The 26,668-nt window shown below is 52.9% G+C and overlaps 1 protein-coding gene across 2 annotated transcripts in view; it reads right to left on the bottom strand.

Moving 5' to 3' along the window:
* The window catches only part of SLC39A11 (solute carrier family 39 member 11), a 64,114-nt gene that overhangs the window by 26,519 nt on the left and 10,927 nt on the right, over positions 1–26,668 (bottom strand). The window contains exons 5-6 of one of the 2 annotated variants that reach the window (XM_030461804.1): positions 18,572–18,716; positions 4,449–4,619 (exon numbers count right to left, since the gene is read on the bottom strand). In XM_030461804.1, coding sequence (XP_030317664.1) covers positions 4,449–4,619; positions 18,572–18,716 — 316 coding nt within the window. The remainder of the gene's footprint in view (positions 1–4,448; positions 4,620–18,571; positions 18,717–26,668) is intronic. The other variant, XM_030461805.1, reaches the window with a different exon arrangement.

The following is a 26,668-nucleotide window of genomic DNA, read 5'->3' as shown; positions in this document are numbered from 1 at the left end:
AGAACACTCACACAAACAATCATTTTTATTTCTAATTGCCACTCAATCTCACGCTGGCTGCCTCAGCCTTCTCAGGGGGGCTGAGTGCTTGGGAGCCCCCATCCCACGGGCCCAAATTCAATCAATTTTTGCTAATGACAAAGTAACCAGCCTGGAAATCCTGCCCCCTCCCAGCAACACCAATCTGACACTCTGTGCCCAGCCATCCACAAACCCCTCTCTTCCCCACACCCTCCTCTCCAGCTACAATCAAGCTCTTTGCATCCTCTAATTCAGCAGCATCTGAGGGGCAGCTCAGTGCTGCTCTGAGGATGAGGGACAAGTTCTGGGTGAATCTTGCTGCCTTGCTTTGAGGTTTAAAAAGCTGCAGCCTCCAGCATCCCACCTCAGCCCAGTCATGGGACTGAGCCCCTCCACAGCTGGGGGTGTTCAACCTCATGGTTTAGGTACAAACCTCACCAGGTAGCTGCCTCCTCCTCAGCAGGGAGACTTCCTTTGGTCTGGACACCTTCCCAGTGAAGAAGCCCCCTGCTCACCTCCAGCCCCCCACGCCAGGAGATGCTCTGGGCAGATGAGCAGAGAGCTCAGCCAAGGAGCAGGGGATGGGATGTCCACCCCTGGAGATGGCTACACCAGGGGACTGGGCCAAGGGGCTGAGCACCAGGGGCCCCAGAAACTTCCTGCAGATCCCTGCTGGTGGGGCAGGGTGCCAGGAGCTCAGGGATTCAGGGTGAGCAGCCAAAAGCAGAGGCAAACATCCCCCCCCTGCTCCTCTGCTCCAGACAGTCGTAAAGCAGGAGACACATAAAAGGACATTAAAAGTGGCCAGAGCTGTCAGAAGCCATGAAGAAAAACAAGTGTCCAGGCAGCTGCTGTATCTAAGGGGACAGTGCCCACCCCCGGGGCTGTCCCCAGCCAAATGCCACCGAGCAGAGGGCACCAGGCAGGGCTCACACAGCCTGGCCCCAGGGTGCTCAGCTGAACCAGGCTCCTTCCCAGGCCCAGCTGCGAACAAAGATGCTTCAGATCAGTCTGACATTCCCCAGCCTTTGGGGCAGGCTTCCCTTCCACCCACACTTCCTCGGGATAAACCAAGGTGACAGCAGCACCCACTGCCACCCCCTGCACCTGGGGAGGGGACACAGAGCTGCATGGGGACAGGCAGGAGGCACACCTTGCCCTGGGCATCATCTTGTGCCATCCTCAGCAATGACCAGACCCAAACTAGGATTTTTTTGGCTAAATCTCTCCCTCCCTCCTGGGCAAACAGAGAAGGAGGGCCCCCAAAATCCCTGGTGTCAGTGCCAGGTCGTGGTGCAGCCAACTGCTCCTTGCTGCCATCCCCAAGCACAGTCCTCCCTGTGGGAGGGAGATGAACCTGGATGCTGTCACCTGGGAGTGCAGGGACCTTCCCCAGGACCCCACACAGTTTCCCAGCAGACTCATTCCCCCTCCCCATAAAGGTTTCCTCATTTAAGATCTTTTCCCTGCTGCCCACGGTGACACCTCAGCAGCCAAGGGGGACTTTAACTCAGGCACTTGGCCCTGCTCCTCGCTTTGCTCCTCCTCATTAAAAAAAAAAATAAATAAATTCCAGATTGCTGATGGGTTTCTGGCAGGGGGAACTGGAGACAGAGGCTCAGCTGGAGCCACGTGAGATCTGGGAGCTGAGCAGGGGACATCAGTGCCACGTCCCACCCCAGGCCCCACAGCTCTGGGTTGCTGTGTCCCACCTGCTCCATCCCAGACCCCTCTGCTCCACTCGGGGCAGAAACAGCACAGAACTCACATCAGGGAGCACCCACGGAGTGTTGGCACTGAAGGTGGGAAAGCAAGACACTTCCTAGCAGGAATGCAAGGCTGGAGATGACTCCAGCTCCAGGGATGGGGCTGCTCTGCTCTGCCCACTGCTCCAGCCCCAGAACAGCAAAGAAAAAGGGAAATTCAGGTTTCCTTGGCAACACTAGGGGGGCTGGAAGCATCACCTTGGGGGTTCTCTGGAGCCAGGGCCCTGGGAGCTCCATCCCACCGGGTTCTCCTCCTGCTCCTTGCTCAGTGAGCAGGCAGGGGCGGGCGGTTCCGCTCACACCTCACTAATTGCTGTTTGCTAACGTTTTAATTAATCTGAAGTCTTCAGCATAACAGCCACCCAAGGTACAAAGATAAACCAGAATAAACAGGGCTTGATTAAATGCATAATTAATGTTCCACTAAGCCCGGCATATATGAATATTAATTAGCAGGCAGAGTCTCCTGTTTGGCAGCTCCTGGCATTACCAGTTCATTCTTCACGTCACCAACCCCGGATTTGGGAGAAATGAACAAACCTGTAGCTGGCTGGTAGAACTCCCAGAGCACCAACTGAATGGGAGAGGCTGCTCTGGACACCCAGGTATCTCACCTGCACCCTGACCAGCTCCCAGCACATCTCCCTGAAACCAGACACAGAGCCAAGACCAACACGTGCTCAGCCCCCCCAGTAAAGCAACCACTCTCTGCTGGCAAGGGAAGAGGGAGCCTGCTCCTCACCAGTGCTGGAGGAGAACAAGGATGGACCTGGTCCTTGGGGGAGGCTGAACCACCCCAAGGAGCAGTGTGTTGAAGGTTGGGCTCAGATGTGAAGCAGCTCAGGTTCCAGAGGAGCAAAACCACTGCCAGCCCATCAGAGAGAGGAGCCCAGACCAGTCTGGATGGGGCTCTGAGCAACCTGCTCTACTGGGACTGTCCCTGCCAGGAATGATCTTTAAGGTCCCTCCCTCAGCCACCAGCTCCTGTTTCAGTCCCAATCTGAATCATTTATTGAGGCAAAAAATCAGGGCTGGCATCCTGTGACCTGCAGCAGGCACGGGCTCCAGTCCAACCCCTGGCACTTGAAACCTCTGGATGAAGTGGTGACAATCCCCATGGAAAAGGGGACACAGGGACAGGGCTGTGAGCACAAACAGACACTGCCACCCCCCCAAGGTTCCTGGCAAGGGCCACGGCAGCTGGGGACTTTGGGGAGAGGGCTTGACAGGGACAGACCCCCCTGCCTTGACCTGGGAGCCCGACCAAGCCTCTGGGCAGGGGCCAAGCAGCAGAGCCCCTGCTCTCCCACCCCTCTTTGGGGATGGAGCTTTTAAATCCTGACCTTTACAAAGCAAAAGAGAATTCCTGAGCCTCTGCAAGCCTCCAAGGGTGGCTTTGTGCTCTTGCAGAAGCAATGAAAGGACAGAGTGGTGGCTGTGCAGCAGCCAGGGCCATGTCACCATTAACCTACTGCTGAGGGTGACACTTTGGTCACTCCATTACTAAAACTTGCTTTTTTTTTTCTTTTTGCCAGTGACAGGAATCCTCAGCCACACAGCCAGACACACACATCACCCAGCTCTTCACCTCAGGCTCCTGACACGTTGTTTGAAGGATGAAAGCCAATTACTGTTTGCTTGGGGCAAAAATTTCCTCTTTTTTTTTGGTGTGCACGTGGGTAATTTAAAGCTCCCTGCTCGCCCTGGCTGCCAGGCACCAGCTGAACTCAGGCACCTGAGTCACACACCTATCACTTAAAAAATAAAACAGTAAAAAGGGATGAAAAGAGGAAAACCCATGGGTGCAGGAGCACCCAAGGGTGCTGGGAACCAGTGGAACCAAGCAATCACCTGAGGCAGAGACAGAGCTGGGAAGGGAGGAAGCAGAGAGGAGGGGAGGAAGGAGGATGGAGGGGAGAAGGACCCAGGAAAACAAGTGCTTCAAAAGGTTCCCTCATGTCATGTCCAACACCACGAAGAATTACAAATCAGCCAACAGTCCTCAACTGCTCCAAATTTCTCATCTTTTGGTTTTGTTTGGGGTTTTTCACAGCATCTCTCTCTGTAGTCTCCCAGCCCAGCCTGCAGCATCCCCTCCACTGCCCACCTGCCCTTGAATAAGAAACCCCAAAGGCTCCCCCCAGAGAGACAGAGCTTTAACATGCTGCTACAGACCAGAAAAGAACTGCAAAGAGACCAGAATCTGTTGCCTTTACTGTGCCAACTTCCTCAGCAGCCCCTGGGATTTACAACTCTCCCCCACCCCTGGCTGGTGGGAGTGAGTGGGGTACAACAATCCTGAGCCCCCAGCCTGCCCCCCAGCCCCCTCCTCAGCAGGGGCTTTGCTGCCAAGAGCCAACAAAGACAGAAAGATTTGACACAACAGACCTTGTCAAAAGGCACCCACTTGGCAAGAGCCATGTGTGAGCAGCAAAAACAGATGGGAGAGAAGGCAGCAGCCCCGTGGCATCCCCCCAGGATGGCCCCAACCCTGAGGAAGGGATCTGTGAGCTCCGGGATGGATGGAAGGAAGGAAGGAAGGAAGGAAGGAAGGAAGGAAGGAAGGAAGGAAGGAAGGAAGGAAGGAAGGAAGGAAGGAAGGAAGGAAGGAAGGAAGGAAGGAAGGAAGGAAGGAAGGAAGGAAGGAAGGAGAGGACTCACCTGGGATGTTGTGGATGGTTATAGCCAGGATCATCAGCAGAATCCGTCTCCAGCTGCTGCTCCCAGCTGTGGGGGCACCATCCCTGCTGGGGGGGAATGCTGGGGGGCTCTCAGGCAGGCTGGCCCCTGCACCCCTCCTCCTCTGGTAGGGCTCCCCGTTCTCACCTTTGTCTGGGGGTAAGAAAAGAGCAGGGGTCAGCCAAGAGGGAGACAGCTGGGAATCTCCTGCCATCCCATCCCATCCCATCCCAGAAGGAAAACACAGAGAGAAGGAAAACCAGTGACTAAAAAGTGATTATTTGTTCCACCACCCAAAGATTTGCCATTTGCTGAGACATCCCCAGCTAACCCCAGGCTCTCCCAGCCCTCTGCTCCCAGCAGGATCCCCACTACCAGCTCTATTTCAACCAGTTATTTAAAAAAGCCTCCATTAAACCCCACTCAGTTAGGGTGGAAGGAGCACCAGGCAGCCCTGCAACAAAACCTACACACCCCAAGACCTTCCCTGGTCACCTTCAGCAGGAAAAGGAGAAACCAAGAAAGAAGCAGCCCTCACCCTCATGCAGCTACAGCTTCATACTGGAGCTCTGACATTTAAACAAGATAATTCTCTCCCCCTGGGTCTGTATAATTCTCTCTCCTGTCCTTTGACCCGCTCACTCCGAGATGTTTTTGCAGACAGAGTGTTAAGGAGCTGTCTGAAAGTGTTGTGACAGGATGCCAGCTGCCTCCCCTGCCACCTGGAGGGCAGGTGACACCCTGCCACCCCTCTGCATGTCACCCAGCACCTCCTGAGGACCTGGGCACAAGGGCACTGGTGCAAACTGGCACCCAGGGTCACCTTGGCAAAGCAGGGGTGTCCCTGCACCTCACCAGCTGCAACACACACACAAAAAAAAGGCATCCCAAAACAGCCCTCAACAAGGCAGAAAATAAACTGAAGAATTTAATATATTTTAGCACCATAAAACACAGGGTAAAGACTAAAACCCCTCTTGCCTGCAGCTCCCCCAGACACCTCTCTCACAGGTTCCCTCCTGCCACCTCCTCTGCTGCAGGAGCATCCCTGGATGGTGTCCCCAGGGCTACAAACTTCAATGTCCCCAACTCTGGTGCTTTCCCCCCCAAAAAGCCACAAACACCACAAGATGCTGCAGGGATACAGATTGGCACTGGCCTCAGCCACACTGAGCCAGCAGCTTTCTGTCCCCAGATCCCAGCCCAGCCAATAATGCTGAGTAACCTTTGATGGCAGAGCTTTGTTCCAGCCTGGAGGGACAGAGATAAATAGCTTTCTTTTGTTGTTGTTGTGTTTTGAAGCAATAGCAAGGACAAGCAGCTCCAGTTCACCACAGGAGCACTGGCACAGCAAAGCCCTGGCACTGGGGCTGCCCAGGCTGAAGCCACTTAGGGATGAAATTCCCTTCTCCTGCCAGACCTCTGGATTACTTTAATTGCTTGGCACAAATGGGTTTATCCTCAGCTGACCACAGAGCCAGGGGCAGCCCCAGCCCAGCATCCTGGTGGTGCAGGGAGGAGGGACAAAGGTTCCTCTGACAGGGGAGAAGAGCTCTGACATCCCAATGATAACATCTCAGCCCCTCTCCCTTTACAGAAAGCAACAAGGGTTAAATAAAAGCAGAGGTGACAGCCAGGGCACTGAGGATGCTGAGGATGGGTCTGAATGCTGAGAGCAGAGGTTTCCCTGGTGCTGGGGCAGGTTTGCTCCCTCCTGCAGGTGTCTGCTGGAGAATGCAGAATGTAAGGTGGGTGAGGACTTGTTTGTTCTTAAATCAAGGCCAAGCAGAGCAGCAGCCTCTCTGCTGGGCTCCCAGCTCTCCCAGCAGTGTTCCTGGCACTGGGCAGGCTGCTCCAGCCCTGCCAGTCTCCTTGTAATTTAGTTTTTCCTCTTTTTCACCCCACAACCTGACCTGGCCTGGTCCATCCTTCACATTTCTGACTTTTAAAGACTGTGCTTAACAACAAACCCAGCTGTTGGCTCAAGAGAAGCCTGGCCTGCCCAGGGAAGCCCCAGCCTGTGTCCAACACATCTCCCTCTGATCCTGGCTCCTCCCTTTCCTCTTGCTCACCCATCCCAGCTCCAGGCTCAGGATGGAGCCTCCTTCCCCCTCCTCCAGCCACACCACCTAGCAACACACCAAGGAGCCTTCCACCAACCTCAAAGGCTGCTCCAGCCAAGCCCTTGACCACACCACCCTCATTTTCCTGGGATAAACTAACCCAAACGAGTAAATCCAGGGATTTGCTGTTTCAGGGACAATCAACAGCTGTGGAAACCAAATGTGTGAGAGCATCCAAAACCAACAAACCCCCCCCAAGTCCTATTTGGCTTCTCCATCTTCCTTACAAGTAGCCTGCTTGCTGCTACTGGAAAAGGAAAGAGCTACAAACCCCAGAGTTTTCACAAGTGTATTTGAAGCACCCCTAGGACAGGGATGACAAAGGACAGGGGGATGCCACAGGACCCATGGGGACAAGGAGCTCTGCTCCACCAGAAACAAACTGGAAGAAATCAGCAGGAATTAAGCAGAAGAGAAGAAGCAGCTTTTCCAGGAGAGGCACCGAGGGGGGGTTGGATGGATGGAGAATCTGGGCACCAAATTGCCTCTGATCCCCATCGTGGGTGCATTAGCAGAGAGAGCAACACCAAAAGCAGGGAGACAAGCCCAGCATCAGAGCCAGCAGCCAGCCTGCAAATGGCACAGGGGTCAAGTGCTGTGTTATGCTTCCAAGTGCTGTGGGGAAGGAAAAGAAAAAGAAAAAGAAAAAGACAATTAGAGTGAAGTGATGACACCAGCTCAGTGTGTTGGACGCAGCTCGGGAGGGGACTCGTGCGGCTGTCAGACAAAACGCAGGACCCAGAGTGCTCCCAGCTTGAAACACTGCAGGCAAAGAGGAACAAAACAATAATTATGGCTAAACACAGACTTGGCTGGAAGTCAGGAAAGCCTCAATAGCAAATTGGAGTAGCGATAAGAGCAGAAGAAGGGGTGGTTTTTAAAGAATAGCTGACACAGTCAGACAAGAGTGCTCGCAAGAGCGTTGCCAAGACAATTATGTGGCAAATAATTATCTGTGCCACATACATTATATTAAATCTTGGTCACAAAAAACTCCTCTATATATACTACTCCATTTTCTATTATTGAATTTCTCAGTAAAGCTGTGGGGCAAAGATTCTGCCAGAAGTTTAATTACATATGTGCAGCCTGCTGCATTTTTCGTATTCTCTGCAGTCAGGTCTGGAAAAAAGATAAATGGCTTTGAGTATGGCTTAAGCTGCTGGTGAAACATAAAAACCAACTGGCTTCTTATCAGCATGTGAAATGGCTTTTTATTTTTGATTATTTCTTAATGAAAACTGTTTGCATTAGCCCTGAGCTCAGCTTTATTGCACTCTCAAGCAGTGTGCATACAGATGAACACACTATTTACTCTGTGCTCAAAAAAAGCCCTTTCTGCACTGCCTTAGCTCCTGAATTCACATTGAAGTCCATGGAGCTTTCCAGCTCTCACATACCCTGGGGATGGGGCTACTGAGTTCCCCCACTGGCAAAGAGGAACCTGTGGAACCCAGACCCATTTCAGTCTGGATTCAGCTGCAAACTGAAGTGTCTCCTTCTTTCTCCACGTTCACAGGACCCTGGAGCCTCCCTTGGCTAAAGATGCTGGAAGGAAAATCATTTATGGCTCCAAAATCCTCCATCTTGTCCCCAAATAAATTTCCCCATCAAACTGTTGCAACAAGACCCTGCCTCCCCAAAAGGGATCTGGACCCAGTGGTGGGATCTCCAGGCTCTCACAGCAACACCAGTCCTGCCTGGGGTTTCTTCCTCCCAGTTAGCTTGCAAGGGATGAATTTATAAAAAATTCACTTGTAAACATGTCAGCTTCCATCCCTAAAGTGTGGGAGAAGGGAAGGGGAGACAGCTCCAAGCCTGGCTGCACAACAGATTTATTAAAATCCATGATTAACCACTGCTCACTGGCTATCTGTAAAAACTGTTCAGTTTTGATGTGCGTGGGAACGTGGAGAAGGGGAAAAAAAAAAAAACCAACCCATCAAATACTCCTATTTCCATGTCTCTGGCTCTCTCATTTGTTTCTATGATATCCATTACAACTGCACCCCTAAGAGCAGGCACCAGCAAATCTGCTGCCAAATTCCTCGGGGCTCCTCCGAGCCCCACGTCAGCACCTTGCTCCTGCCAGCACCTGCCTCTCTGCAGCTGGAAAGCTGGATCAGGCATCACAGCTGCTCCATTAGATCCAGGAGAGCTGCACAAGCTGGGTCTGAGCCCTCATCTGGGGCTGGGGTAGGGAAGAGGGAACCATTTGCAGAAGAAAACACTAACACGAGTCCTTGGGATCCCTTCCCGAGGCACAGGAAATAATTGCTTGTTAAATTCTCTCCCCTCATGGCTGAGAAAAATCCAAATTAGTTGAGCAATTTCTCAGATTCCCAAAGGCCTGCTTGTCAATCCAAGCCCTTGACAGGAACACCACAAACGTGATGCTACCAGCTCACTCTGCAAACCCAAGCCCCTGCCTGGCTCTGCTCGTCTCCACAAACCTCTGATGCTTCATTAACTTGAAGCAGATGGAACAAATGCTGGGTGGCACTTGGGCTTCATCCCTCTGGCACATGGATCCCATCCGTGCTCCCATTCTCCTGGATTCCTCCTCTGGCAGCACCACAGAGGCATCACAGCTCACCTGATGTGCCCACAGCACCCTTCCCCTGCACATCCCCTGGATGGGGGCTCCTCGTCCCCTTTTCCTTGTCCTCCTTTCCCCACTGCAGCAGGAATTTCAGGGAGCACAGAAGGGCCTGGATGCTAAAGAGCAGATGGATGCTATGGAGCATCTGTTCCCCACAGGCACACTGCTCTTATCTGACACCTCCAGAAGAGGTTTTAATTGCTGTGAGTAATTAAGCACAGCCCCTCTTAGGGGATTCACTGCTCCCCCTTCACAGACAGGTACAGGGAGAGCCACAGGCACCCAGGCAGGCAGAGGGGAGCAGGAAGAAATCCCAGGTAGCACAGATCTGGTCTGACAGCCCTGACCACAGAGGAGCTGGAAATGAATCTGCCAAGGAAAAAGGTTTTCCTTTAAGGAACGAGTCCCCAAACCCAAGGAAAACCCAACCTCTGGAAAGCTGGCACAGAGAGAACAAACCTGCTGAAAACAGGAGCTCCTTGGAGCTGCCCAACCACGGCCAAAGGAAGGATGGGTTTTTAAAAACAACATTTCCTTACCACCAGCAAAAGCTGAGTGTGCTCCAGCAGAGAGCAGGGGCTGCCCCAGGAGAGCCCAGTGCCACCAACCCCTCCAGGCAGTGTGACAGGGACAGGAGCAGGACACCTGTGCCATCCCCCTGCAGCCCCAGCCTGCTGGCATCAGCTCAGCCCCCAGCCCCCCCCCCCAGACGTAACAAATTCATTTTCCAACGTTTCTGGCAGATAAAAGAGGTCCCTGCATCTGCTCAGGCTTTCAGCAAGGGAGATAAATGGAGTGTCATGACTCACTGTCTATTAGGAGCCTTCCTTTAGCCAAGCGTGCACAGGAGGCTTTCATAAAAGGGTGTTTAATTCAGCATGACTGACTACCACTTGCTCTCAGACACATGATTATTGCTGGGATCCATCTGAAATTTGGAGTCAGGAGGACTCTGGAGCCTGCAGCCTGCCCAGCACTGGCACCAGCCCAGCCAGCTCCCTCCTTCACCCCGTTACCAAAGAGCAGACAGGAGCCTGCACCCCAAACCCCAGCTCAAACATCATCACCCCAGCTCAAACATCATCACCCCAGCTCAAACATCACCCCAACAACAACCAGGAAAGAGTCTCAGCATCTCCCCCCCATCCCATCCCATCCCCCCCAGTGGCTCTGCAGCATCTCCCTTCCCAGCCCCTTTGCAAGAGTCACCTCTGTGTCCCCCAAACCCTGATCCTAATGCATAAACTTCCCCCCCTCAGCTGCTCCAATGATCCATCATTGAGTCTCACATGGAATTCCTGCCCCAGCCCTCTGGATGCTGACAGGGAGCTGCATTTATCCTGAGAAATGATGCCTGGGCAGGTCCCCAGCACATCAATCTTCCCCCTGCCCCGCTCCAGCTCCTGCTGCTGGGCAGCCTTTAAGCTGCTGTGTAATTCCTGCCCCCGGGAATGCTCCTGGCAGCCCAGATTGCTGCCAGCAGGTATTGGGGTCGGGTTTTTGCATGGGAAAATTAACCCCACAATGCAGCTTTTCAGAGGGAAAGAAGCACAGTAAAGGGAAGGAGCAGCAGGGGTTGGCCTGGGCAAACCAACCCTCTGGAAATCTCAACTGGATGCTTTAAACCAGAGGCTTTTTCCTCCAGGGATTGACCCTCACAGACACCAAACCCCCTGTTCAGTGATGCCACAGCAGCTTCTGCCAGGAGGGTCTGGCTGTACCTGCCAGTGCTCAGGACTGAGCTGAACCCCCTCACCACATCACCCCCATCCTCCTGCCCCAAAAACAGTCAGGAAATCTCCCTGGAAAAACACAAGGCTGCTTCCCAGTGAAGGACCAGAACCCTGAGTGATAGGAGAGGTGGCACCAGCAATGCCACAGCCAGCCTGGGGTGACAGAAGGCAGCAGGAATGCCAAACCCCTTCCTGCCCGAGCTCTGCAGCATTTAAAGATTAATTTCTTGTGCCAGAGCGAGAGCACGAAGTTAAATGGAATTACATGCACCAGGTCCTTTTAAGCCAAGTAATTCGTGCTAACTTCCAAGAGCTCTTTAAAGAGCTCCCAGAAGATAAAGTGCACTGCTGAACCATCTGATGCTCCAACGTTACACACTGGAGTTAATTTCATCACTTCATTTCAGAGGGCTGAGCTCTGATCCCTGGCAGGGAGCAGCTTCTGATCTGAGCAAGATCAGATGCAGTGAATCTCTGAAGGAACTTGAAATAAATAAATAAGGAACCTCATTAGCTGCTTAAAAAGAAAACAGGAATTTTTATCAGGAGCTATTAAGGGAGCAGGCACAGGGCTCAGAGGATGGGGGCAGGAGGAGGGATGGAGCTCCTGCTGAGCCTCCTCCAAACAGCCCCAGGGCAGCCCTGGGTGGTGGCACCAGAGCCACCTCCTGCTGTCCCCAGAGGGGCAGTGCTGGCACCCCAGGGCCACATCTGCAAAGGAGGCACCTGGCACCATCTGCCCTCTGCATGCACCCACCTTCCCAGCCACTCACAGCCACGATGCCCCAGCTCATCCTCTCCCCGTGCTTCTCTCCTATTTTATTTTTTTAATTTTGTTTAATTAGAGCTGAAGGAAATTATGGAAATCCCCAGAACAGAAACCCAACCTGGCTGTTGGCATCCCTGGGAGCAGAGCAGCTGGGTGGCTGCTGTCACCTGCTCTGCAAGACACCAAAGCAGAGAGGAGCAAACTGAGCTGCTCAGTTCCTGCTCTCCATCACCTCTCTCATTCTGCCACTCCAGCACATCCACCTGCTCCCCTTTTGCTCTGGAAGGAAACGGTGGCTCAGCCGGAAAAATCCTCTTTGCAAATTAATTAAATTTGTTTGGGGAAAAACAAATCAATAAAGCAATGAATAAAATGCCCAGAGGTTCAACTGGAGCTGGAAGCAGCACAAGGGAGCGATGCCCCCAGAGGCTCCCCTGCTCCAAACCCAACACCTCCCCAAGCAGCAACTTCACCAGATTATCACCTTTTGTTTGCAGGTGAGGGGCAGGGGGTACTTAAGAGAAATTCTAAAGCAACAACTTGTTAAATCCTGGGGTGCAGAGGTCAGAGGAGGGACCTTCACCTCCCCCCTCATCTGCTCTGCACTGAACATTTCAGCCCCTTCTCAGGTGCTCAGACCACATCTGGAGGGACACATCTGGCTTCCCAACCTCATCCCAGAGGGAGGGACAGGACCCATCCCTTGGGAGCTGTCACTGGAGCAGCCAAGCAGCCCGAGCACATCCTTGGGAAAAGGGGCTCTGGCTCCTGCTCTGAAAACCCAAATGAACAAATAACCAATTGCTGAGGGAAAATAAACCAAATGTTCCTTTGTGCTCAGCACCTCAGCCCCTGGACTCACAAAATCAATCCTGGCTCCTCCTGAAGGGACACAGAGATTGGATTCTTGCCCAACCCCCTGGATGCCCAGAGCCAGAGCCACCTTCCCACGTTTCTGAAGGATCCCAGGCTTCTCCTCCCGTGTGACAGCACCACCCAGCCTGCTACTACATTTTTAATTCTCCTATTTCAGGCACCCCTCAGGGTAAAACCAGCAAAGCAAACCCAGGGCTCGACCTGCATGAAATGAAGGAGTCAGCAGCAGTCCCAAGCTGAGACACTGCACTGAGGGTCTGACCTCCTTTCCTTCAATAAATTCTGATTTATGGATCTGGGATGAACGCCTCAGAAATGAAAACTGTCTCTAGCAATGAGCTGAAGTAGAAACAGGGTGCCTGGCTCCAGCCTCCAGCTCCAGGATGGCTCAGGACACCCCAACCCACCCCAGGATGTCCCCGTGCTCACCCCTCACTCTGCAGCAAGGCTGTGCCAGCTCCTGACCACAGCTGCAGAGCATCTGTGCCCATCCTCCTCCTCATCATCATCCTCCTCCTCACCAGCAGCCAGGGCTCAGCTCAGATGCTCCAGGAGCTCTCTGGCTCCTCAACATTTTTAGGACCCACAGGACCACATCTCCCCTGGCACAGAGACCTGGAGCTGCAGGAGGGCAGCAAGTGCCTCCCAAAAATCGATTTCTGAAAGAAAAAGGGATGTGAAACACCACTGGTGTTTGTGATGGGAGGGAGCTGGGCTCTTTTTTTTTTTCCTCTCCTCCTTGGAATCCAAAGGCAATCGATCTCCCCCTGCCTGGGGTGGGAAGCTGGGGATGACTCAGGCAGAGGGAAGGCAGCTGGGAACCACACACACGTACAGGGAGAAAAGAAAGAAAATCCATTTCTTCCATTTGCCTCTAGCATTTCAATAAGGGATTATTTTAAAGAGCCTTTTTCTGCCTTTTCATGGCAGAGCACTCAGCACTGAGCCTCCCAAACAGCTCCTGGTCCCAGCTGAAGGGATTCCTGAGCCCTGCACAGCAGGAGCCCCATGCCTGCCACATGCAGAGGTGATGCTGGGACCAGTCCTGGTCTTCCCAAAGACCAACTCCAGAAGCAAAGCAGGGAAAAACCTGACCTGGTGCAGAAGCTTCTGGCTGTTTAGCAGGGCTCTCACACCAGGCAGAGCCAATACCCCTGAGCCCAGCACGGCTGCGACTCTGAGGGCTCCTCTGAATATCAAATATTCATGAATAATGAAATATTAAGAGTCAAACGTGTCAGCCACCTCAACACACCCTGGGAAAGCTGCCAGGGTCCACCTGGAAAAGGGTGTGCAACTGCAAAAAGGTTTTTAAAACGTCACTCTACAAATTGCACCTCCCTGGGATGGGATTCCAGCCCCTGCCTGCATCCTGCAGAGGGATTCCTGGGTGGATGGAGCCCAACAAATATTTCACTGATTATTTTTAAATCCTGTGGATGCCATAAACTCTCCCAGCTGGAGCCCCACGCACAAAGAGTAAAGCTGCCCATGGGCTGTGAAATAAATAAATAAGCAGCACTTTAATGCTGGGTAATTGTGGATTCAGAGCTATTCAGAGCTGACTTGAAGGCAGCTCACACCATCTGCTGCCCCAGACACAGCTCAGGGCTTTGCAGAGAAGCAGCCTCAGCTTGGCTTCCCCCCCAGCCCCCTGAGCCTGAGTTAGCACTGATGCTGGGGGGGGGCATCACCTGCTTGGCTTCCCCCCTCCCCAGGAAGGGAAAATGGGAATCCCAGGGCAAGTGCTTGGCCACTCCATGGAGATGTGGCCATGAATATGCTTGAGCTGTAGGACTTGCAGATGGCACAGTTCAGAAAAAAAAATAAAAATAGAGACTTGGTTGAAGCTGACAAGAAGTGCAGATGAGGAAGGAGCAAGGAAAAAGAAAAAAAACTTAAATTAAAGGCTTTTTTTTTCTGCTGAGCTCCCAAGCTGCTGGCCAAACCTCTCCATCCCTGCAGTGGATGAGATGCTCCAGAGCCAGCAGTGGGTCCTGCCCTGCTGCCACCAGTCCCACCACCCAGCCCAGGAGGACACTGGAGTCAGGACAGGTGCCACAAGCTCTGCACTGTTTTAAAGGGCAATTATAACCTTAACCCACGAGCCCCACTGATTTAAAGAGCAATTAGAGTCTAAATGTGGCTTTTATCTGTACAGTCAATACTTCTTCCTGGTGGGGGAGGGGAGAAAATAAAACATTGATTTTTAGTGAAAAGGCATTTTCCATCATCCTGTGTCATATACCATGGGGGGAAAAAAATAAAAGAGATACCTGGAGATGAACAACTGTCTCAGAACACAGTGGTCTGGAGTAGAAATGGGATGAAACTGAAATCAGATGGGAAAGAATCAGAAGCACAAATCCCATCAGAAGCAGTGGACAAGGAAAAGGAACCCATTGCCTTTAGAAGGGAAAAAAGTTCCCAAGGAGGATGAGCTCTGCCCCCAGCAGCTTCCCTGACTGCTCAGCTGGGAGACAAACTGGGGCCAAACTGGTCTGCAAGAGCTGGGTCTGCAAGAGCTGGGTCTGCAAGAGCTGGGTGATGCTGCTGAAAAGGCCCAGGAGGTCTTTAAGGGACACAGCAGGATGGACCCACGCCAGGTCTGGTCCTGGTGGTGCCCCCAGCACCCCCCTGCCCACATCACCCCCTGAGCCTCTGCAGCTGCTTTGATGCAGCAGCTCAAATTTCAGATTTTTTTATTTTTTCCCCAAATCCCACATAGTGAGGTTTCTCTACTGTGCCTCTAAATCCCACGGTTCATTGGAGTAACAAGTTTAATGAAATCTCATCTCTTAAGCACACTGCTGCAGACACCAGTATCTTCTCCCAGTTACTGAGCCCAATCTGGATCCACTCCCTGAGCAGCACTGCAGGAATGTCACAGCCCCAGATCCTCACTCACACCCCACCAAAAGTCAATCAAGTCATGAAACCAAGCCCTGAATCCTCCTGAATAATATCAGTGATGCCAGCAGCACATCACAGCCCTTGGCACAGCCCTCCCCAGCTCTGGGAGGGCAGCCAGCTGGGAGAATGCTGCTCCTGACCCCCCCAGGGCTGGGGCTCTGCTGAGGATGCTCCCAGCTGAGCTCTAAATGTTTGGGATTTTACCCCACACCCTTTCCAGCCCCATTGCTGGGAATTTCTGTGCCCCAGAGCACCCAGGAAGCTTCTCCTTGGACAGAGCATCCCCCCCTGCATCCCCTTGGACACAGCATCCCCCCCCCTGCACTGGGGCCAGGGAGGATGGCAGAGGGGGAGCAGAGGATTTGCTGGGGAATCTTGTGCCCCCCAGGTGGGTGAAGCTGATCAGGAGTGATGAGAATCCTCCAGCAGAGGGGCAGGAGGAGGAAGGGCCCTGCCTGGCTGCTCAATACACACTCTGGAGGAGCAGGAGTCCCAGCTCAGGTTTCCAGATGTGATGCTGCACACAAATCCTTTCCCAGAACAACCCCAGAAGAACCCCAGAACACGTAGCTAGGATTTCAGCCCTCAACTCCTCCCTCCCCCCACCACTTCCAGCCCCATATTCTGCCCTGATCCTGCCCAAATTATTCCCCCTCCCTTGGTTTTCCCATCTGCAGAGCCAGGCAGGCTGAGCTGCCCCAGCCTTGGGGTACCAGGGGGGATAGAGGGACCAGGGCAGCCCATAACCCCCCCCCCAGCAGGGAGGACACAGCCCCCCAGGTCCCTCCCCAGCCCCAGGGGGCTTCACCTGCCCCCAGAGGAGCAAACAAACTCCTCAGCTTGGTCCCAACTGCTCCAAGGGAGGCAGAGAAACAGGGATCCCATCCCCTGCCTACCCAGGAGCAGGAAAGACAAGGCTGGGATCTCCTTCATTTGTAGTAATTAAATCCTAGTGATTATCCCACTCACACCACCCTGTCTAGACACAGACTCTTCACTGCAATTCAGACCCAATCCACCCCACGTGTGCCTTACTCCTCCCAGCCAGCAGCTCCCACCAGGATCCTCCTTGGATTCAGCATTGATGCTGATGGAGAGGAGAGAGGATGAGGGGAGCAGAGCCCCAGCCCCATCCAGATGCCACTCTGCTTCCTCACTCCTTACTAACACCTTCCTCACTCCTTACTAACTGCTTGCAAGGGATGGGAAACCAAGGGACCTGAAGCACAGAGCCAGCCCAACATGCTGCTGACTGGGAGAAAGAGCAGAATAAGAATAACAGAGCAGATGAGGAATAGATCCCATGGATGAGTTTCCTCCAGCTCCCTTCCTACACCTCTATGAGGAATCCTCTCACTCCAAGGATCCCACCAGCCCCCTGGGACAGCACAGCCCCTTCTGCTCCAGGCTCTGACAACCCCAGGAAATCCTCATTCCCACCTCAGAACAGCAAAGACCTCACCAGGCAGAGCCCCTGCAAGCTCAGAGGTTCTGCAGCCACCTCCTCCCCACTCCCCAGCAGGAAAGAACTGCAGAGCAAGGCACTCCTGGGCTTGGGGAGGGTTTTTTTTCACATTTTCACAGCTTTAGCCCTTTTAAAACATGAAAATATGAAGGAAGGGTCAATGATTCAACTGTGATGAAGTCTGAAATATTCCACTTGGTACCCTTTAGACTTTGCAGACACCCATTGTGTGCCCAGGGCAGAGCCAAGCAGTACCCAGGGCTGGGGAAAAGCTGGTTTTTTTGGAAGGCTTGAGGTATCTTGTGAAAATCCTGAGTTCACTTGAGCAAGAAAGAAAAAAAAAAAACCAACACCAGGCAACAAAAAAAGCAAGAGACAATAAAAGAATTAATGTTTTGTAGATCCTTACTGCCATTTCCCCAGAGAGAGGACAAAACAATGAAGTCTAATGGAAATTTTCTATTCTCCAAACCACTTGCACTGTTATGTTTTGCAACTAAAAGAGGAAGACAAAACCCCAGCAGTTTAACTTTCTGAAAACTGCAGGGCTGCTTACTTTTTTTTTTCCCCTCCTTGACTGCAAAAGTTAAACTGCACCTGGGACATAAAATTTCCCCAAAAATAAGGAAAACTTTGCACCAAAAGAGCCTGCAGGGATGGAGCAGTCTGCAAGGTTGCTCTTGCTCCAAGAGCTAAAAGACTCTGAGGATCCAAAGCCCATTCAGCACAAAACCTCCTCCCATCTCTTTGGAAAAATCCAAGCTGGTATTTGAAGCCCTGAGAAAACCTGTGGATTTGAAACACTTTCTGAAAGATGCAGTTAAGCAAAGCACTCAACAGATCTACTGACTGAAGAGCCCAGCACCATCCTGTGCATAAAGAATTGTTTCTCCTTCTGAACCTGCTCCCAGTTGTACCCAAGCCACTGTAAACCCTCAGTTCAGTTTCTCTCCAACCAAGAAAAGGCAGAAATAAGATTAATTCACTCCATTATATATATATTTAATTTTTTTTGCCTAAAGAAAACTGTGTTGCCTCAGAGGACCCATCCCCAGCAGATGAGGGGGGGCACCACCACTCCCTGTCCTGCTGGGGAAGCCCAGTGAGGTTCCCCCACCTTGCCTGAGAAGTCCCTGCCTTAAAATCTATAGAAGGGGGGGAAACAGCTGCCCAGATGACATTTTAGTCCCCACCTTGGCAGCTGCCACTCTATTAACCCCCAACCTCAGGAGTAACAGCATCCCTGCTTGTCCCAGTCTGTGAGCAGGGGGGATCACCAAGGGGCACCCTGGCCAGGGCAGGGCCAGCACCCACTGTGCCCACACTGCAAATTAAACCCACCCTGAGCTAAGCTGATGATTCCACCCCTCTGAGGGGTGAGATATCCAATTATCAATAACTCCCAGGCAGACGTGCAAGTGGTTTGGAGAACTGAAGCAGAAACAGAAGCCAAGACCCTTGGAGTAAGAGCCAAGCAGAGAGGCAGAGCCAGAGAGGAATCTCTGTGTCAGGACCGGTCTCATTTCAATCACATCCCTGACAGCCCAGGTGCCTGATTAAGAGGTTTTTTGTTTGTTTTTTTTTCCCCCTGCACTCAGTGGTTGGTATATGAGAGGATGCTTGCCTGGATGGAGCCCAGCTCTACCTATGGGGATGGACAACTCGCTCCTGTGGTCCCAGGGCTGCAAAGCTTCCTGCTCAGATTTCTCTTTCACCGCTCGCTGGTCGCAGCTCAAGGCAAAGGCTGCGTGGGGAGGTCCACTGAAACCCTGCAAGGCAAGAGGGAAAGTTTAGGGGTTTCCTACACCTCTCCTTCAACCTTCTCCCAAGCCCCATCCTCGAGGGCCGCTCTGGTTTCTGTGCTGTTGGGAAGACAACCAGAGCATCCCAGCAGCTTCTCACAGGTCCATGGGGATGGGTCTCTTGGGTTCCCCTCTCTCTGCAGACTGCTCAGTTGTTTGGGTCTGGATGTGCATTTCCAGCAGAAACATCACCAAGTTGGTTAACAAGAGCCCAGGAAGCACGGGGCAAATGAGGGAAAGCCAAAATTCAGGTGCATTGGGAGCAAGAAATGGAATCCCACAAAGAAATGCAATTCCATAAACCCAGCTCCCTCCAAAGTCACCCCGGAGCAGGCAAGGAGGGAGAATCACTGCTGGGCCACTCACAGCTCCTGCATGGGACCTGTGCAGGAGGTGGGATTGCTGGGAGCTGCCATTTCTTCAGCGTGGATTGAATTGGCAAGGGAAACAGTTTGTTCCAAATGGAACCCATCTGAGCATCAAACGAGACACCGTGTCCACAGCCACCCTCTGACACCCATCCAGATGACCCCATAAAATCTCAGACTGACTTGGAATATGCTCCTGCATCAATTTTAACCTCCAGAAAGCAGGGAGGGACAGCCAAAACCAACACCATCCAGCCCTCTGACAGGAACCCAAGCAGACACCCTGAGGCAAGAGGGACCACACTTATCCCACCAGCAGCTCCTGCCAACCTGGACATGGCTTGCAGAAACCAGACACAAACCCAGACACAACCCAAGGACGTGCCAGGATTTTTCTCTGCCTTGGCCAAAATTTAAAAAAGCAAAAAGCAAACAAAAAAAAAAAAAAAAAAAAAAAAAAACCCACCCTCAAAACTGGCAGACACTGTTTCTGCCTTTCCACACAGTGCTGGACACGTGGCAGGGAAGTTGGCATCTCTGGCTGTCCCCAGGCTGCTCAAACCCACAACAGCCACAAAACAGGCAGGAAACCTGGGGTCAGAGAAGGGAATGTCCCAACCAGCTCTACCCAAAAGATGGGGAGCAGGACCCCAAGTCCCTGCCCTGGGGAATCAGTCAGGCTGCCCCCAGTGCCCCCAGCCAGGAGCATGGGTTTGGTGGTTTGGTTGTGGGGTTGATGGCAGCAGAATAACCAAACGTGAACACAAGAGGCAGAGCTGCTAACGAGAGACTTGCTGGGTAAGGTCACTTGAAACAAAAATAAAGGTTAAAGATGAATAACTCAATGCTCCCAAGTCTGAGTAGCACAACCTGCCCCATGCCATTAATACTAATGACACATTTGCTACCTGCTGCCTGCTGCAGTTTAATCAGGGTGCTCTCACCTCCCTTCACCCAGCATCACCAGATGCACCCAGGAGGTGCTGGTTTTACACCCCCCCACAGCTCTGCACCCACCAGCACCAGGAAGGCAGGAACAGAAAGGGTTCCCAGCAAAACCTGTGTGACAGGACACGAGTGAGGGGAGAAGGGAACTTCAGCATCACCACCTGACCTGGATCAGGCAGGAAGGGGCTGAGAAGGGAAACAACAGCCAAAGGGAAAAGAAATCACCTGTCTGAGCAGGAGCAGGCAGGTAACATCCAATCCATGCCCTCAAGCACCACCAGACAGCTAGGGATGCACAGCCAGGGCCCTGCAAGGTCAAGCCCCTTCCCTCAAGGGCTGCATGAGCTGAGAAGCCTCCCCAGGGCTGTTTGCTGGGCACATCAAATTCCTCCTGACCTGGTACCCGGGCAAGGGAAGGGAGGCAAACGTGAGGATATTCCAGATGCTGCTGGTGAGGTCAGGTCAGCTCTGTTGGCAGGCACAGATACACAGGGCTGGCAATTTGAAAAAATATTGGTGACCTTCAGTAAAGCACATGATTTATTCCAACTGTGATTGCTCTGAGTCATTCCAGTCCAGTCCCTGCATGAGTCCCGTAATTGGAACGTGTCAGTGGGTTAAAAAAACATTAGAAAGAGAAGAGGGAAGTCAACCCACATTAATTAGTTCATGGCACTAATTAGCGTTTCACTGAAATAACCACGGGGGCTGATTATTTCAAAAAGCCTGATGCAGTGACAAGACTTGGACAGGAAAACCTGTGGAGCTTGGAGGAAAACTATTCCGGGATACGGGAGTCCCCACCGTGCTGGGCTCTGCTGGTGGAGCCACAGCAGCAAGGACATCATCAGATTGTCACAGCCCTGGGGGTGAAGGCAGAGGAGAACCTCACTCCATGCAGCACCCCCCTAAATGTGCAGATCCTGCTTTTGGTACCCAAAAGCTGCAGGAATCCTGAATTAATCTGTGTGGAAGAAGAGTGCCCTTCTCCTGTATCCATCACCCCGGGATGGGTGGGAGCATCCTGGTGCTGCAGGGCAAAGGGGTGAGGCAGGGAGGAGGTGGCAGCTGGTGGCTTTTAGACAGAGTGAAGAAGCTTAGAAAAAAGGGGAAAAAATCTTCACTGAAAGAGTGGTTGAGCATTGGAAAAGGCTGCCCTGGAGTCACCATCCCTGGAGGTGCTCAGAAAGCGTGTAGAGGTGGCACTTGGGGACATGGTTTAGTGGACATGGTGGTGCTGGGGCTGGAAGTTGGACCTGACAATCTTAAGAGGGCTTTTCCAACCTTAATGATTCCATGGATGCATCCTGCTGCCCAGCCAGCCTCCCAGACACAAGTTGCTGCATTAACTGAATCAGGTTTGAAAAAGAGATGAGGGTGACACCTCAGAGATAATCTGTCCTTCCCCACCCACCCAACCAAGGAAAATAAACTAATATAGAAATGGTGATGACAAAACCTGATGGTCTGGTTTTGGGTGGGTCACTTGGTACCAAACCTGGAGGTGCTGCCTGTCTGGGAATTGGGGTGACACTGCTCCTGCCATGCAATATCTCACTGGCTGCACCCCCTGGAGCCACAGGAGACAAAGACCAAAATGCACCAGCTAACAGCAGAAAGCACCACGTCAGGGAAGAGAAACAGCACAAATGTCATTACCTTATTAAAGAAAAAAAAGAAAAAAGAAAAAGAAAAAAAAATGATCTTAACTTGTCCAGGAGCTAACACAGAGACAATAAGAGAATAAGAGACAGTAACAAGCCAGGCTTGGATGGTGCCCAGAGGCTCCCATTTCACACTTATTAAAAGAGAAAAAGTGATAACAGATCAGAGACCAGAAAGCTGCAGGAGAAAGAAAAGAGCAGCACGGAGCAAGAAGAGGAAGGGCAGATGTTGTGAGACCAAGGGGACAGGCACAGCATCTCTGCTGTCCCCCCATGTCCCCAGCCAGCTCTGAGCATCACCCACCCACCCACTGCCCATCTGCACAGAGCCCAACACCTCAGGGATGGAGATCAAGGAGACAAAGGCTGTGCAGGAACAAAGCAGTGAGCTTTTCTGAGGCAGATAAAGAGATTTGTGCTAAACCCATGCCATGGGGTTGGTTAGGAAGAGAGCTCCCCTGGTTATCAGCCCCCCCGTGCATGGAGGACAAGAGGCTGGCACCTGACACACCATCCCAAGGGCTCCAGGCTCTCCATTTCCCCTCTGCCAGCACAACACCAGATTTCCCCGTGCCTGCAAGAGCCCCAAACCTCACGTGAGCAGTGGCAAAGTGCTCTGCTGTCACCTCTGCCTGGAGCACTGGGCAGGCTGGGCATCCTCCCCAAGGCTCCGTGATGTCCCTCACCAGGAGGTGACACTGGGGGGGTGAGAATGAGCCCTGAAGGCTGCAGGGAGCCTGGGTGCCACCAGGCACCTCTCTGAATGATTTCATAGAATAGGATTTCAGAGTCTCTGAAGAAAAGCAGTCAGCCAGTTCCCCCAGCACAGCACAGCATCCCCCCCCCTCTTCTTGGGGACAAAAGCCCAGGTTTGGTCAATATTGGGCTGGCACAAAGGGACAGGGCCAGCAGACACATGTTTAAGATGAGCTGACGTGCAGCTCCTCTCAAAGCCAGGATCATTGGCATCCCTTCCTTGAAACCCTCAGGTCACACAGCTCAAGTGCAACCACACAATACAAAAACCTCTTCTCAAGGCTGAAGTGGGAGCAGCCACAGTGATGGCCACCAGCACCCAGCACAGGGAAATCTCCCTCCTCTCTGCTCCCCCAGCCCAGCCCAGTCCAGCTGCTCAGGGTCACAACTGGGCCCCCTCAGCAGCACTCAGACCCCTTTGATCAGACAGGTTGTGGCCCTGTAAATTGGGGATAATCCTGGGGACACCCAGCATGCCCTGGAGTGACAGCAAATAACCCCAACCCCACCCCAACAAAGCCTCACATCATGGAGAGAGAAAGGCAATTATTTTTTTATTTTTTTTTTTACTTTAGCATTCTCCAAGTGTTCCAGGAACATCTCTGGTTGTGTTTTAACACGGAGGTTGCTGACAAGGGGCAGGCAGGAAGGGGCAATTCCTCTGGGGAATGCTAAGGGGAGCTGGGCCAGTGATGTCTCCTGTGCTGGGTGTTCTTCCCTTCTCCCTCGGGGGTTCAACTGCCACAAAACCAAAACCACAGCACGTACAGCCACAAAGGGTGCTCAGAACCATCCCCCAAGTGCTGCTGAACAGAGCAGGAGGAGAAGGCAGAACCACACCAGAGACAGCAAAGGGAAAAGGGGCTCAAAGACCCCCAGAACCATCCTGCTTGGAAAAGACCCTCAAGATCATCATCCCCTGCTGCTGGATGGCAGCAACTCCTGGGGTCTACAAACCCAAGCTCTGCTCCCCACAGCCAGGTCTCAGAGGCATCCTTGTCCAACAGAACATCCTTGTCCCACCACACCAGAAGCAGCTGTGTTGGGTCAGGACCCCCCCTTCCCTCCCCAGCACAGGGGCTGCACGGGACCCACTCCTGGGTGACAACCAGAACCCCTACAGCAACCCCAACCTCCTCAGCTCCAGCTGGGTACAGGGTGACCCTGAGCAGAGCCTGGGAGCCAAACACCCAACCCAGCACTCAGGAGCATCCTGACAAACCCTGGGTTCCCCAGGAGGATCAGGAACCTCCTTCCACCCCCCCCCCAAACACCTCACGGGAGCAGCAGGGATGGGGGGAGACCTGGGAGCTCCCTGCTTCCCACACGGAGCATCTTCCATCTGGCTGGTCCTTCCATCCTCCCCCAGCCCAGCAGGCAGGAGTTGGTAGCTATGGCAGCACGGCCGTGGGAAGGGGGAAGGAAAGGTTGAAGCCAGAGATGGGAAATTTCCACATTTTCACAGCAGATCAGCTCAGCTCAGGCTGGGGAAGCCTTTCTCATCCTGAGAGCTGCAACACAACACCAAAACCCCCCCCACCTAGCCCACTGCAACCAGGGAAGCTTAAGGGAATATCAAGGAAAGCTGATATCAATTTATCTGCAGCTAATGTCATATTAGTGCAGGAACATTTTATTCACTGCTAATTATCAGCCACTTTGATAGCTCCTAATTCTTGAAAATTGCAAACAGCAGCTTTAATCCCTGGTCTCTGCTGAGGGAGCAGGGGAGGAATAAATCCCCTCCTGCTGTGTCACCAGGAGCATGGGGACAGCTGGGGGGTCCCTGGGGGCTGCCAGGTCCCACAGGACCTGATGGGAGAACCTGGACAGTACCAGAACCCCCCAGCTCCCCCCTGCTCTGACACCTCCAGAAAACCCAAGGAAAGACAAAAGAGACCAAAACTCACTCCAAACTCCAGATAAAAGGAGGGAGAGCCCAACCCATCCCTTTGGCCCAAGCAACCTTCAGATTAAAACCAAATGTAGGGATTATTCCTCTGCACGTTTGGGGCTTTGGCCTTTCCAGGAGGGAGGAATGCTGCTGGCAGCAGGGCTGGGAAGGCAGAGGCAATTCCCAGGCTCCTTGGCAAACCCAGGAGGTTTGTTACAAAATGGGGTGTTTGGCAAGAGGGTTCTTTCTCCCTGGCAGACAGGAGGAGGTTTTTGTAACCTCTGCCACTCCAGACACAAAAGCAGGGGAGGATTTTCCCTGCTCTTGCCGTGCGAAGCTTGAGGAAAACAAATAAACAAGCAAAAAAACCCAAATAAATAACCAAATAAACCCAAACAACTTCTTAAACAAACAAAACCCAGCTCTGCACCAGCAGGGGACAGGTTGGGGGTCACCAAGCCTGGAGAAACCTTGGGACACAACCACTCAATTTCTGGTTTTCAAGAGGACCAATTGCTCCAAAGTTTTTGAGCAGACCCAGAGCAGGGAGGATGCTCCTGCACCTCCAGAGCTTTGCTGGGAGGAAAGTTGCCTCTTTGCTGGTGAGCTCAGGTGACAAGAGGTGTTTCCCTGGGGGATATTTCCCTTATCCTAAGGACCTGCCCCCCACACCACCACCTCAGCTTGCTCAGCAGGACAGGGCACAAGGGCTTTGTGGCATCAAGTCAGCACTCCAAGATGAGATTTTAATTGTTAGCAATAAACCTTTAAGCCTCAGATGGGATTAACAAGGCTCCACATGCTTATTAAAGCCTCATGGAGAGCAGGTTCCCTTCCCTTCTCCCTCCCTGCCCCCTTCCCACCTTGGATATTTGTAGCGTGGCAACATGTATTTTTACAGCCCTTTATTATGCAAGGCTTTGCAGCAAGGCTAAGAGGAAAAGCAAACAAAACCTCAATTAACAGCTCGTTTTTACACCATCTACCCCTGGGTAACGATTTGCTATCGCTGCAGATTGAATTAATTAGGAGAGGGTGAACCAAGCAGGGCTGAGGGGGTTGGGAAGTCAGGGGGTGTGGGGGGGATGCTGAGGGGCAGCAGGTTGAGCAGAGAGGAGCAAACAAACCCCCCAGCTCCCCAGCAGTGTGTCCCTGTGTCCCTCTCTGCCTGTTGTCACCCATCAGGCAGATGTCCTGCTGGATACAGAGCAGATCTCTGGCTGACACCCCCACCCATGGCACCCTCAAGCCCAAAGCCATGGGGATGGGCACCCAGCAGGGTCATGCTGACATCAAGGACTTCTCCTCCCCAGGGAACACACCAAAAACACAGAAGTGACTCTTTGCAGCTCCCCTTGGAAGCAGAGGGAGCAGCCAAGCAGGTGGGGGGAGTCAGAGCCCCCCCCAGAGCCCCCCAGCAGAGTGCTGGAGCTGGGGAGCTGTCTGTGTCTGGGTGGCTCCCCAGGAAATCCCCCTTCCTCCCCCTGGCATTCCCCACCCAGCCCTGCTCCTGCTTCCCTGACATCTTAATGCTAGGTTTGCTTTTCAGAGTGGAGGCTTTAATTGGGGGGTTGTGCTACGAGTGAATTCAAAGGAAGGTTCTGAGAGCAGAGAGCAGCCAAGGAACCATCCCTGGAGCACCCGTGGGTGAACGGAGCCTCCTGGAGGTGTCTGGAGCAGATGATGGGTGCTGGGGCAGCAAGGCTGGCAGGGGATGGTTTGGGGTGAAAGGGACCTCAAAGCTCATCCTCTGCCACCCCCTCCCACCAGCCCAGGGTGCTCCAAGCCCCATCCAACACTGCCAGGGATGGGGCAGCCACAGGGACTCAGCACCCTGATGGCAAAGAATTTCTCCCCATGATCTAACCTAAACCTCCCCTCTGCCAGTTTAAAGCCATTCCCCTCATCCCATCCCTCCAGACACTATTCAGACATCCCTCCCCAGCCTCCCTGGAGACCCTTCCAGAACCTGAAGGGGCTCTTCCCCATGAACCAGCACCACAGGCACAGGAGAAGGGAGGCAGAGGACTCCCAGTTCCTTCCCTGAGCCCACCCAGATGCAGCAAGGGAGGGAGCTTGGAGTTTCCCTGGCATCACCCCCAGAATCCAGGAGGCTCCCACCCCCAGAGCCCATCACCCCTGAAGCATGGGTGCACCCACATCCCCTTTGGTCCAGTGGGTCAGCACCCACCTCCTGCTCTCCTGCTGCCTGTTTTCTGATCGTGTGACAGCTTTAACTTCAAGTAAGAAAGAGAGGGTGCCCAAATTCAACCAGCAGAAAGCTCAGAC

This window comes from Calypte anna, chromosome 18 (genome assembly GCF_003957555.1).
Source record: "Calypte anna isolate BGI_N300 chromosome 18, bCalAnn1_v1.p, whole genome shotgun sequence".
Classification (NCBI taxonomy): domain Eukaryota; kingdom Metazoa; phylum Chordata; class Aves; order Apodiformes; family Trochilidae; genus Calypte; species Calypte anna.
Note: the sequence above shows the minus strand (reverse complement) of the source record. Positions and strands in the feature narration are given on the sequence as shown.